Source organism: Prinia subflava, chromosome 5 (genome assembly GCF_021018805.1).
Source record: "Prinia subflava isolate CZ2003 ecotype Zambia chromosome 5, Cam_Psub_1.2, whole genome shotgun sequence".
Classification (NCBI taxonomy): Eukaryota; Metazoa; Chordata; class Aves; order Passeriformes; family Cisticolidae; genus Prinia; species Prinia subflava.
The window spans coordinates 53754508-53766890 of NC_086251.1; the positions used below are offsets into that span (position 1 = coordinate 53754508).

Here is a 12383-nt window from a genome sequence, read left to right on the forward strand (position 1 = left end):
CAGCAGCCCTTTGTACCCAGCCCTGTCTCCTCTCCCTTACAGGAGCCAGCCTGGCTTGCAGTACCCAGGATAATGACAGGTTGCAGTTGGCGTGAGCAGATGCACAAGTCAAAGCCTTGGAGGTAGGGCATGTTTGCAGTGACTCATGTTTAACACCAGTTCTCAAATTTACAGCAACTACAATCAAGTTAAAAAGGTTCAACTTTTGAAACTGCTTTAACATTTCAACTCAGCTGGTCTGCAGCAGTGCACCTAGGAAGATGTGCCTGCACATAAAACCAGACCACCTAGCATAACTATGAAAACCAAGTCACTTAAATCTCAGAGACATTCAGTTAACATATCTAAGACATCTCAGACCAAACAATAGTTTATTTCATTTTCAGCAACATCTCAACCATCAAAAAAATAAACTCTAACACAGATGGATGGAAGACTTCTCTACAGTGTAACTAAGTGGGCTCTGACCCCAAGGGTTTGAATTGGAGTGACATTTTATTATTCATCCAATAAGTTAGGAAGCATGAGAATAAAGTGCTTTATTTCTGAGCTGGCATGAGGTCATCAATGGATTGGCCGTTTTCAAGGCGTTTCTCCATTTCGATGAGAAGCTTCACTCCATCCACCACCATCTGCACCAGCTCCACCTCAGAGAAGCCCAGACGATCAGCATTGGACACATCAAACACTCCTCCAACAGCAGCTGTGTCCACACCACCTGCAGCAAGAGATTCAGTTACAACATTGACCTCAGCTAGAGCAGGTGAATCTGCCTTTCTTCTTTCTTCCCTCACTAGGCTTGAGCTAGGGACCCAGCAGGACCATTCTCTACAAGCTGCCACTGGCCTCCTCCTACATGCAGGAAGATAAAGCCATGTGTGTTTGCCAACATGAACCACAGAACATGCAACGAAACCAGCTCTTTATTCTTCTGACCCATGAGCAACCTAAGCTGAGGTCACAAGTACCCACTGGAGCCATCTCCTAGCCATAGGTTAAACCAGGATCCCCACCCTTGCTTCTAACAGGAACAGCTGACAGCAGGTCCACCTCATCTGGTGCTCAGAATCACACACAGGACATTAACTAGATAGCCAGACACGGGACATACTAAACAGAGCACTGGCATCCTCAACTCCCTCAGTATACAATTTGAAAACTTTTTTCTCTCCCTTTGCTTTACAAGAGTACCTTTGGATGGCATGACAGGCTCTGACAGTGTGAACCAAGAGATGGCTCTGGCCATAACCAGGCTTTTGCTGGTGTCCTAAGGCAGACTGACTCAGCCCTGCAGTGTTACCAGCTCTCACCTGTGCCTCGTTTCTGCAGCCGAAGTTTCTTGAGGACTTCTCCAAACTTCTCATGTTTCCCAAGGTGTGGGAGCTTGATGTGCACACCAGCACGGAGCCCTGTTCCAAGGTTGGATGGGCAGGTCAGGATGTAGCCCAAGTGTGGATTCCACATGAACTCGTAGTTTTTGGCCTTGAAGAGACTTTCTATCTATAAATAGAAAGAATGAATGTTTAGAGATTGTTCTCTGCCTTCAGACTGTAGGACATCCATCAGTGCTCACTTGCAGCTTCAGTCGCTCAGCAACAGCCACAACACTCAGAACAGCTATTTCAGCCACACAAGCCCTCTCCCAATGGAAAAATGGTCACCAACAAGGGGCTTTTAAGGGCTTCACCTTGCTCCCAGCAGTGAGACAGGCTAAGCTGAAAAGCTACACTTTTAGATGTCACTATCTGTTGGGAAGCCAGATTTAACACATGTCAAGCTGGCACATCTCTTAGGATCAGGAAAAGGGCTGACAAAGCTCAAGGTTGTATCAAGACTAGAAGTAGAGAACAGCACTCGGCCTAAAAAAATTTGAGTCCAACTTTGCCCATGCACATTCAAGCAATTTCACCTCTCCTCCCCTCCAAGGCATCTCAAAGCTCTAGAGAACTATGTAGAATTTCTTTAAAATACAGTTGAGATATTTGGATAAGGGCACCACCACATCAAGCAAACATATTGTAGATTACACAGACACTAGGCTTTTTGCCAAAACACCTGTTTTGGAGCCCTCACAGCTCTGGATGTCACCAGAGTGTTTCCAGAGATGCACACTATGAAACACAACCATGGAGGACTCTAGAGGGGGCTTGAAAACTGCATTCTCAGATCTAACCACAGAAGCATGTGCCATTTAAACCTACAGCCCACACAACAGTGATTTACCTTTGTTAGTCCAGTACAGAAACGGTTAAATACTTCCTTCATGTTGCCACCTTTCTGCATGGAAATAACTCTAAGGTGATCCTCCTCATTGATCCAGACAAGGAAAGTCTTGTTATCATTGTGCCTAGGAGACAAAGCAATTGTTTGCTGTCTTTCCACCTCACATTTTGAGGACAGCCCCAAATTGCTCATCATTGCAGTTTTCAGTTCAAGAGCCTCACTTCACTGCTTCAACAAGATTTATCTTCCTTCTTTTGCCCACACGGGGCAAGCTGGTAATTGGTACCCTCTTTTCAAGAGGTAATTGGAATTGGCCTTTATAGAGTGAGTAATAACATGGCATTACCTGGTCTTACAGTATCAAAACCTAAAACTTCCTCAATCCCTCTAGCTCACTTGTGGCTCCAGTTTACAAATTAAGGTATTTCTGCTCAGCAGTCTGCAGAACGGTGATCAGCAGACTTTGAGGGAGTCCTGTACAATAATGTTCACAATGACACCATGTGTAAGAAGCCTTTTCAGCAGTATTTTGTCACTTTCTGTCAAACTGCACTTTGTACCTTACTTTCACTATGAATTTTAGATCAGGGCTCTTCAGAGATGCTATATAAAAATTCTCTGAACAGTGAGCTCCTCCTGTCCCAGCTTGCAGCTGACAGCAAGTACTATCATCAGTGTTTATCATGCTGGTAATTTCTGAACCTGATTAGGATCAAAAATTAGCTACTACCCAAGGAAAGTTATTTATGCAGACAGCACTAAGACATTACACTTCGAGTCTGTAGATTAGTCATGCTCAGATGACAGCGCTATCTGGTGCTGGCAATCTGCAGGTAGATGATGCAATCTTAAAGGTGACCTACAGAAACAAAGCATGCTTCCTCTGCCTTGTACTGAAACAGCTGCAGTAATAAGATTGGAGCATTCCTGTTGATAAAAACCTAGCCCTTAGCTTACAAGGGAGCAAGTTAATTATGCTGCAGAAGCTCCTGAGATGCAGTTTTATGTAGGTGACCTACATTTAAAACAAGCAGAATCTTTCTATTCCACACCTCTGCATTGGTCAACTCCTGGCACCGAGTCTCTGGGGACAGGGGGAGATCTCACCACTAGCACAGATAAAGCCATACTGGTTCAGCACCAGTGAGTTTCTGCAAGCAAAAGTGAAGACACTACAAGGGAGTAACTACACATCCAAGATCGACTCTGAGCTAAAATAATGCTGTGGTTTGTACCACAAGTTACTCTCAACTCCTGTGGAAGAGCCAACTGTAGTGGCACATCTGCTCCTTTACAAGTGATCTACCTCCATAAGCTGATTCAGTTTCTGTATGGTAGTTCATTAACCCATGCAGGCTCTGGTTCTGGGCTAGCCAAGCTGGCTTGTTCTTACCAGCAAAAGAACACTTGTTCAAATTTTGCTGGTTAACTGCAACTTCTCCCATGGAAGTTTCTCATCAGATACAGTAACACAAGGTGAGAAGCTACTATTCTGCCCAACAGTACAAGTAACCACCAAAACTGCAAGACTTTCTTGACTTCTGTGACTGCTTCCTCAGACATACTCACCAGATACCTCTAGCATCAGGCCAGTCTCGTGCCATCCCAGATGCCAACAGAAGAGGAGAAACTGGCTTGTCAAACAAGAAGTGGTCATCAATCAGCTGCTGCTGCTCTGCATCAGTCATGTTCCTCAGAGCATAGTACTTCCCCTTGAGATCACCATCCAGACTACTCAGAGCTGAAAGAGAGGGGCTCTTTTAGAATGGGACTAAAGGTGCTAGACTTTCCCAGCACTTTGGAGACCACACACAAAGTAAGGCAATGTTTGATCTCCTGGGTCTGGTTCCTCCTTTGCTTTCATCTGCAATGGCAATGCCCTTGTGCCAGTACGCAACTTGAGGCAGTATCAGATGATTTGTCTGCACCTTCCAGGCTTATACAAGCAGCCTTTGTTGTCTTACATGCAGTATAGAATCATTACTGCAGCTGAACTGTACAAGCAGAGACCAAGGAGAACCAAGGTTATGAGTATAACAAGCAGTATTGTTCTAGTCAAGGACTGTTACCCTGCCCTTGAGAGGTTTTCAAACAACTACACCCTTAGTCTCCAGAACTGCACCTTAAGCACTGGGAGGAAAAGAAAAAAAAAATAGCTGAAGAGTTCCACTGAAAACCAGGGCTTTTTCTCGTCAGCTGCAGATCTGGAACAAGACTACATCTCTAAGCAAGCTGAATGTTAATGAAAGTCAATTAAAAGCAGCCACAAAACACTGCACCCCATGACTCAAGCCCTGTAGTTGCTACATACCTGTTACATTTCAGGTTTGAGCCCTGATGAACCAACCTCTTTCCCCACACACACAGACAGAAGCTTTTGAGATCAGCAGAGGTAAACTTACTGCAGTCCAACTTCCCCCTGCCATGTGCTCTTGCTCTCAGCTACAAGCTGCAATACCGAGGCAGCTCTAATGCAATGAGCCTTTTCCAGGGAAAGCTCCATGTTCAGCCTAAGTCCCCAGGGAGGTGGCTTTTGCCAAGTGCCTCCATTTTCAATCTGCAAAGAACACCTCTTGCGCAAAGGACAGAACTGTGTCCCTGATGCACCCAGTTCTCACTTTACCTTCCACAGAGAGCTTCTCGATAGCCCGCCTCTCTCCTCGGCTGCAGTGCGGGGGAAGGCAGAACCCACGGATGCTTCTGCCAGTTCTGACACGGGAACTTAGCACGTAATTGGGATCCAGGTCATCACCTCCCTACAAAATTAGGAAACCAGCAAGTACAACCCTGCTACCAAGACACCTCCTCTAAACACATGTAGCCCCATGAGGTATTGACTACCCGGCCTGTAAGCCAGTGCCTCACTTCAGGGCTATTTTCTTCAGCATTACATCAAGTATCTGTGTAACAACTCTTGCTTTGAGGCCAAGGCTACACTACTAAGTAGTCCTAGAAGACAGGGATACCACCAGACCATCAACTTCATATCCATTTCAGACTTGTGTGGTCTGGGCTTCTGTTACCCCTTACAGATTTGCAATCTAGAGGTATCAACAGGAGGCAAAACCTTCTTTAGGTATGTGTTTACTCTTGCAAATGAGAATTATTTATTACTGTTCTCCCAAGTCTCTTATTTTCAATATGATTTATGGCTAGCCAATCAACATGGAGTTAAGAACTCCCAGAGTTTAGTTTACAGTAACATTTAAAATTAATAAAACAATTAAGAATTCTTACTCCTAGCTGTAAAAATATTAATTCGACAGCATGACACCATCAGGTAGTAATTAAGATCCAAGATCAGACAGAAGAAAGTGTTTAAATTTTATGATAGTCCTTGACTCCCAGGACAGTGCTGTTTAGTTTGACTGTTAGAGTCCACAGCTCATGGAAATACACACTGAAGGTGTTTGGCACAATCCACGCTGCAGCAGCACCTGAAAAAAGCTCCTGCTGCACACAAGCTGCCCAGCTGTACCCAGCCACTGACATCCCACAGCAGCAAGCTCTTCAGGCTGACTGCACCAGCCCCACAGCCCAAGTGTCCATGCTCAGTGGAACCAAGGGGGCAGAGCCTGAGCAACCAGTTTAGGCAGCTGCCAACAACTTTACAGTCCTCACACCAATAATCTGTGACTGATCAGAACTTTATACCTGCAGGTTATCAGCATTCAGGTCGGTCTTGTGCTGATCACTTGGTTTGTAGCCACCATGCCTGTCTTCAATAACTGGATCAAAGAGCTCCTTGAACACTTCATAGGATTCTTCATCACCAGCCACGCATCCTACTGTCATTATGAAGGGATGGCCTAGAGTGGTAATAAAGTCAGAAGAGCTAAGTTTGGGCGACATTTGGCTGTATTCCAGTGCAGCACTAACCAGGCAAGTTCTTTAGTGGCAAGTCTAGTCACTTAGAAATTCATTCTTACATAGAATTTTGGAGAGACCCTACATTTTACACTTCACCCAGTTAGTCAAATGCAATGCTATGGAAACCCATAGCTGTTGTCATTAAACCATGCTCATTTCTCAAGCTTGGTTTAGGACAAATTTGCACAGCACATCTAATTTCACTAGCTAATTTTGATCACTGCATAGAACTTTATGTCTAAACAGTCATGCTTTGCTGCAAGCAAGCATGCTTTGCTTTTTGCTCCTTCTGCTACAGAGCTACATTTCTGTAGTCTGCTCATAAATACCACCTCCACAAGATTAGTTTTAAGTCACCATATTCAAAAGCACCAGTTACTTCAGCTGGTTCACACGGAATAGTCTCAATGCATTTTACCAGGATTATCAACCCCAGTCTGAATGACATCATCCAGGGTGAAGCCACTGGGCGTGACTCTGTCTCTCAGTTTCTTGTACAAATCCAGGGTTAGAACTTTGGCCATGTGGTTGTTGTGGGTGCTCAGGTCCGGGTACTCCTCATCAGGAGGCAGTCTCTGATTATTTAGTTGGGCCATTTTGATATTGCTAGAGTAAAAATAAATACTGTAATGTTAACATGTAAGTACATCTGCTCCCCCTTTTTCATAGAAGTGCTACAGAACATCACACAACCAGTCTGGAATAGGAATAGACCAGGACAGCCAGGTAAACCAACTTTTTTTTTTTTTCACCCCCACCCCAGATGAGTTATAATTAGAATGCATTTGGTTTGACTTTTTTTTTTTTTCTCTTCAGATTGAAAGTATTTAGCAGAGCAGTTACATAATTGAAGTGTCTGGGAATTGATATGTCAGATCACAGCACAGAACATAGCCTGATGGAAACATGGCCTCCTAACAGAGCCATGCTTTTAGAGCAGTCTCTCAATGCTTTAGAAGATTTGTCCCTCAGTAGCTTGAGAACTTTGGGTACCATTGTCAAGAAGCACTTCCAGTCAGGAGGGAGAACAGATCATTATGCAGACCTAACGATCCCGTTACCTGGGTTGTCAACCCCAGTCTGGATGCAATCATCCAGGGTAAATCCACTGGGAGTCTGTTTATCCCTCAATTTCTCGTACAGGTCCGGGGTCAGCACCTTAGCCATGTGATTGTTGTGGACTTTCAGGTCAGGGTACTCATCCTCAGGCTTGTACTTCATCTTCAGGAGGTTGTGGCTGTTTGAGAAGGGCATGGCTGACCCTACCGCAGTCACTAGGGGAGAAAGATGGGAAGCCTATCACTGGGGGCTTGGCAGCCTCCGGACCGCCCGGGGGAACGCCAGGCACCCAAAAGGTCACCTTGGCTCACGTTCCACCTACGCCTTTCACACCTTTGCTGCTACACCACCTTCCACAAGTGCCAAGAAGGAGGAAAGAAAAAAAGTTCCTCACCTCCGCCAGCCTTGCCCCGTCCCCCCCATCCCGGCCGCAGGGGAGAAGGCTCTCCCGGCTCCCGGGGCACCGCCCGGGTGAGGGGACGCGCCCAAGGTCGCGCGGAGCGGCCGCTGCAGCACCGGGCAGACCCCGCGCGCAGCTCGGGGCAGGGGGAGCGGCTGGGCCGCCGCCAGCCGGGGGGGGCTCGGCCCCGCCGGGACGCCGGGCCGGCCGGCAGGTGAGCGGGGCGGCACCGCCGCACCCTCGGTGCGCGGCCGCGCCTCTTCTCGCCGCTGAAGGGCGAGGGGATCCCGGGGAGCGACGGCGCCCTCCGCGTCCGCGGACCCCCGGCTGCTCCCTGACCGGGGAGGGGAAGGCAGCATCCAACAAGCCCTTACACAACAGACGGCTCCCTCAGGGGACCTGGATGGGGTTAGCATATGTAACTACCCTGCTAAATACCGGGTTAATCTGGTTTTAGAGCCCAACCAGCCCGGCGAGCACCTGCGCCGCTCCCGCACCCCCCGCCCCGGCTGCGCCCCTGCCCCGCGCCGCCCCTCCTCAGCCGCACCGGCTCCACCCCACATAGCGGGGGAAGAAAAAAAAAAAAAAAGAAAAAAAAAGGAAAAACAAAAAGCAAAACATTACGATTCTTTGTTTTAAGGCTGCAGAACGGCTCGGCTGCTCCAGGACTTACCGCGGGCTTCGCAGCTACAGGAAGAATCTCCGCGCTGCTCCGCGTACTGCACTACCCAAGTCCGAGTAACGCTCCAACAGCCCCGCCGCGCGTCTTTTATATAGAGCGCAAGCCGGCGCGCTATTGGCCGTTATTTATAGCCCATTCATTCCATTGGGCCGCGCGGCTGCGGGCGGGGCAGGCGTTCCGCCGCCGGCCGGGCCCGCGCTTGCCGCCATTTTGCTCGGCGTCGGGGAGGTCGGTGGCGGGTGGAGGGACCCCCGGGGCGCTCTCGCGGAGCTGAGGCGGCCCCGGCGCTGACCGCGAGCGTGAGGGCACGAATCCATCTCGTGTGCCGCCGGCCAAGGCGTGCCAGCGCACACCAACACGGCTGGGTGCAGGCTTCACACCTTCGCCAACACCTTGGCCGAGGGTTCAAACGCGGGTCTGATAATCCGTCGTCCCAAAATAAGGGTGATGTCGTGTGCGGACTGGGCGTGCTGTGAGCCTTGTGAGCGGCGAGTACCCCCGAGCCGGCAGAAACCCCTGAAGCGCCGGCGGATGCGGCGCCCAGCGCCCGGCAGCCTGGTTCTGCAGAGGGAGGACCTGCACCTCGCCTCCAGCACCTGTGAAACCGTGGGCTTATTTTGCAGTTTTATTTGAAAGGAACTAGGGTGATTGTGTAAATCGCAGTGAATCCTCTGCTCTAGTCATGTGCCAAAAAAACCCACAAATTCTTCAGCTTTTAGTGGAGAGAGGGTGATTTCCTGCTAAAGACAGGCACAGGAACTCTGGGATCTGACCCATCTAAAGCTCACCTGAAATTCACAAAAATAGTCACTTCCACTGGTCTTTTGGTAGGAATGAGCAGGTTTGTCTCAAAGCTAAGATGCAGCTGAGAATCTTGCTGTTTTCACAAATCATATGTTAACAATGTGAATGAGCATCTTGATTTTTCACCTTTACATAATGGTATATTTATCTTTCTCTGACGTGTTTCTCACACCAGAACCCATGTTTATCCTCCTGTCCAAACAGTGTGTGCTTATCCATGAGAGTGCCGATCTGAGTCCCAGAGTTGCTTTCCTTGACATGAGCTGTGAATGTCAGGAGACATCACCTGAAACTCTTTCCCCACCACAATCCTTTCAGCACCATGACCAGTACCCTCACCCTAACAAGAAGCATGTGCACTTTACAGGACTGCTTAGGACTTAAAAATAATAATATACATATAGAGGAAATCATTGCAAAGTAAAAAGCCTAGACTGCTTCAAATAAAAATGTGCTGTGTTTGGCTGCCATCCAGCTTTCCGAGTTATTCCAGGTCTGGTAGACTGAGATGCTGAGTATACAGATCTCCAGGAGAAGCCAAAGGCTCGGCATCTGTGCCAGTCCGGTCTCTTAGCTTCCGGATCAAAGAACAAATCCTCTCTCTAGGTCTCCTCTGCACTTTTAACCTCGCAAAATCTTCCCCTACACACACTAATAGTTTCGCACAATGCTGGTGCTTCAGAATAGTGTAAATTGCAAATAATGCATGGCTAAACAAGTATTAAATGATTTTAAGTGTAAAATTGTACCTAGAGTCCTCAATAAATTACAATATAAATGTAAAATTACTGGATTACCTCAACTGCAAACATAATTCTGATTGTGGATTTTTTTTAATGTAAAACATGAATATTTTATTCCTAATTTGAAACAGAAATACACTAAAACCATTTTCTTACATTACAGCATATTTTTGGGGTGGTACTCTCCACGATAAGGAAAAGAAAAGCCAATCAGGGTAGGTTCTGAAGGTTCCTTTTATCGTAATCCATGATCTATTGCCACACAAACAAAGAAGCTGTTCTGTAGTTTTATTGTTCTGGAGATTTGTGGAGTCAAGGTCACCTCAAGATCCAAAATCCAAGGATCTGTTTCACTGGATATGCTCTTTTTCTCTCAGTCTTGCAGAACAGGGAATACCAGTTGTGCTAAGCAGGTAGAAGTCTCAGTGTGCCACACATTACAGCACTTCCAACACAAACACACACCTCTTCTTCACAGCACTTGGGTGACATGGAGAAAGAGTCAGGAACATAAAATCACTAAAATATATCCAATTTACATGTCTGATAAACAATGTACCCTCTACCCCCATTTTCTCACCACTATTTGACAAGTCTCTAGCATGCAGTAAGTCAGAAGTGGCTGGGTTTTACTCAGACAGCATTTTAAGATTTGCTGAAAGCTGTGTGTAAATTGGATCCTATCTTTGTCACAGCATTCCGTGCCAGCTTCCCTTGTGACTTAATTACAGATGCTGTGCCCTGTGTCAACAGCCTCTGATCACCTGCTTTATCTGCCTCATCTGCTGGGAAACACTCACTTTGGATAAGCCTGTATGGCCTGTTAGACTGTGATAAAGACACCAATAGTCACTTTCCATGCTGGCATGGTATCTTAGCGAATACTGATTTATGTGCTGCATTTCCGGTTGGAAAGGTGGGCTGATTACTCCAGAGATCTTTGCACTGAGCTTTAACAATGAAGAATTAAGGGAAGTTAATCATGGGCCATGCAGCTAACTTCCTAAGAGGCTTAATTATAAATGCTGTGTGGTATACAAGTGCAAGGGGAGATGGTGTTAGCTAGTGAATGTGTCTTCTGAAATCACTTGTGTGAACGTAATATGAACCTGAAGAATCAGGGGATAAACATCATCTTGGAACACACAGAATAATATTCCAAATTAGGAAACGGCAAGAGAAAGTGGTTTGCTGTGAACAACTGAATTGTTTCCAATTCCTAATCTACAACTAAACACCACTTGAAAATTAAACATAACACTCATGTTGCAGTAGATTAAAGAAATTGGCCATAGCTCCATCTGCTTAACTTGTCAAATGAAACTTCTCTTCCCATTTATCACTTAGAATGTATTTGCTTAGTTGTTATCCTCAGTGTATTTTTTCTCTCTGCTTAGGCAGTCTGTTGAAAATTACTGATTGTTTCCAGCGAGCTGAGTGCCTGTGGAAATGAGGTGTTACTGAGTGTCTCAATCTTGCACACAGTCAAGCCCACAGTGATCTGAACAGCAGCCCATCATGGGAAAGAAAGGACATAAGAACATAAACAATGACAAATATAACCAATGACACTAAAAATGACAGAAAATTAAACAAAGTGGGTGCAAATATAAAGGCACAGTAGAGCCATGATTGCCAGTCAGAAAAACAGCTGAGTAGGAGTTTGCAGTTTAAGAAACCTCTGAAACTGCATACATTATGTTTAGATTAGATGGAGAAGAGTTTCATAACTAACAAAGACTACTGCAATTATGATATTGGCAGGTCAACACCATAACAAAAAATATGTTCTCACTGAAGGTAATGGGAAAAAATCCCTTATACTTGGTGGAACCACATTAATTTAAAAAATCACAGATCATCATCTAAACAGCTCTCCGTTACTGGGTTTATGATTGTGAAAGGATTACTTTTTCTCCATTATTGTGTATTACAGGTTACTGGTGAATGCAGCACAGTACAGAGCGTTCATTATCTGATTTAGCTGGGAACACTACCTGCACGTCCAGGGTGATTCACTTGCTGCCTGCTATGCCCATACCGCTCCCATGCCAAGTGGCCTGGGCTTGTTGTGAGCAGAAGATGAGGCAATATTTTTCCCTTTGCTCCTCCATGCCTCCTGACTACAGCCCCCGTACCACCAGGGCAGGCAGGGCTCTCCACATCACTTCAATCCTAAACACGAGACAGAAGTAGGAGTTAGTACCATCCTGTTAGGGGGTTAGATAACAGTTCTGCTGCTTCTGAGCCCACAGTGTGGTTTCTCCTGCAGCCTTATGAAACCCCTGTGAAGAGCTTGGTTGGCCTCGAGCTGCCTTTCCCTGAGGCTGCCTTGGGGAGAGGGCATGCAGAACTTTCTGGAAGCTGCCTGCCTGGGCCCTAGAGGTAAGGCCCAGGTCTGCCAGTGGCAAAAGCAGGGTCATTCCCTGAGGAAGGGGCTTCAGCCCTGCTAGTGGTGGCCCTCGAGACACCCCACACGTTCAACGGGTGACGAATGCCAAGTTCCCATTGGGGCTATCAGTGCCCATCGCGGCTTTTCAGTGACCCACTGGGCCCCCTCAAGTTCCACTGACGGGGCAGCTTCCCGAGACAGGAGCACCCC

General features: G+C 46.7%; 1 protein-coding gene across 2 annotated transcripts; it reads right to left on the reverse strand.

Annotated features, from left to right (window-relative positions):
• Positions 1 to 354: 354 nt before the first annotated feature.
• Positions 355 to 8370, reverse strand: CKB (creatine kinase B). 2 transcript variants are annotated; one of them, XM_063399442.1, is made up of 8 exons: positions 8226 to 8370; positions 7155 to 7367; positions 5878 to 6032; positions 4847 to 4979; positions 3793 to 3964; positions 2224 to 2347; positions 1311 to 1500; positions 355 to 718 (listed from the first exon to the last, which is right to left on the reverse strand). In XM_063399442.1, the coding sequence occupies exons 2-8, from the start codon at positions 7345 to 7347 to the stop codon at positions 540 to 542; spliced, it is 1146 nt and encodes a 381-aa protein (XP_063255512.1). In that variant the 5' UTR covers positions 7348 to 7367; positions 8226 to 8370; the 3' UTR covers positions 355 to 539. The 2 variants fall into 2 exon arrangements, with proteins under 2 accessions (XP_063255512.1, XP_063255513.1); XM_063399443.1 differs by lacking the exon at positions 7155 to 7367 and adding an exon at positions 6512 to 6699 and having other exon boundaries at positions 8226 to 8338.
• Between the last annotated feature and the right edge of the window lie 4013 nt (positions 8371 to 12383).

Bases quoted from the DNA above. Each gene is read 5' to 3' on its own strand.
- CKB (XM_063399442.1), bottom strand. From the start codon at position 7,347: ATGCCCTTCTCAAACAGCCACAACCTCCTGAAGATGAAGTACAAGCCT. The intron at 6,033-7,154 runs GTAACGGGATCG...TTACCACTCTAG, and splicing joins GACTGGGGTTGACAACCCAG to GCCATCCCTTCATAATGACA. The intron at 719-1,310 runs GTGAGAGCTGGT...CTCTTGCTGCAG, and splicing joins GCTGCAGAAACGAGGCACAG to GTGGTGTGGACACAGCTGCT.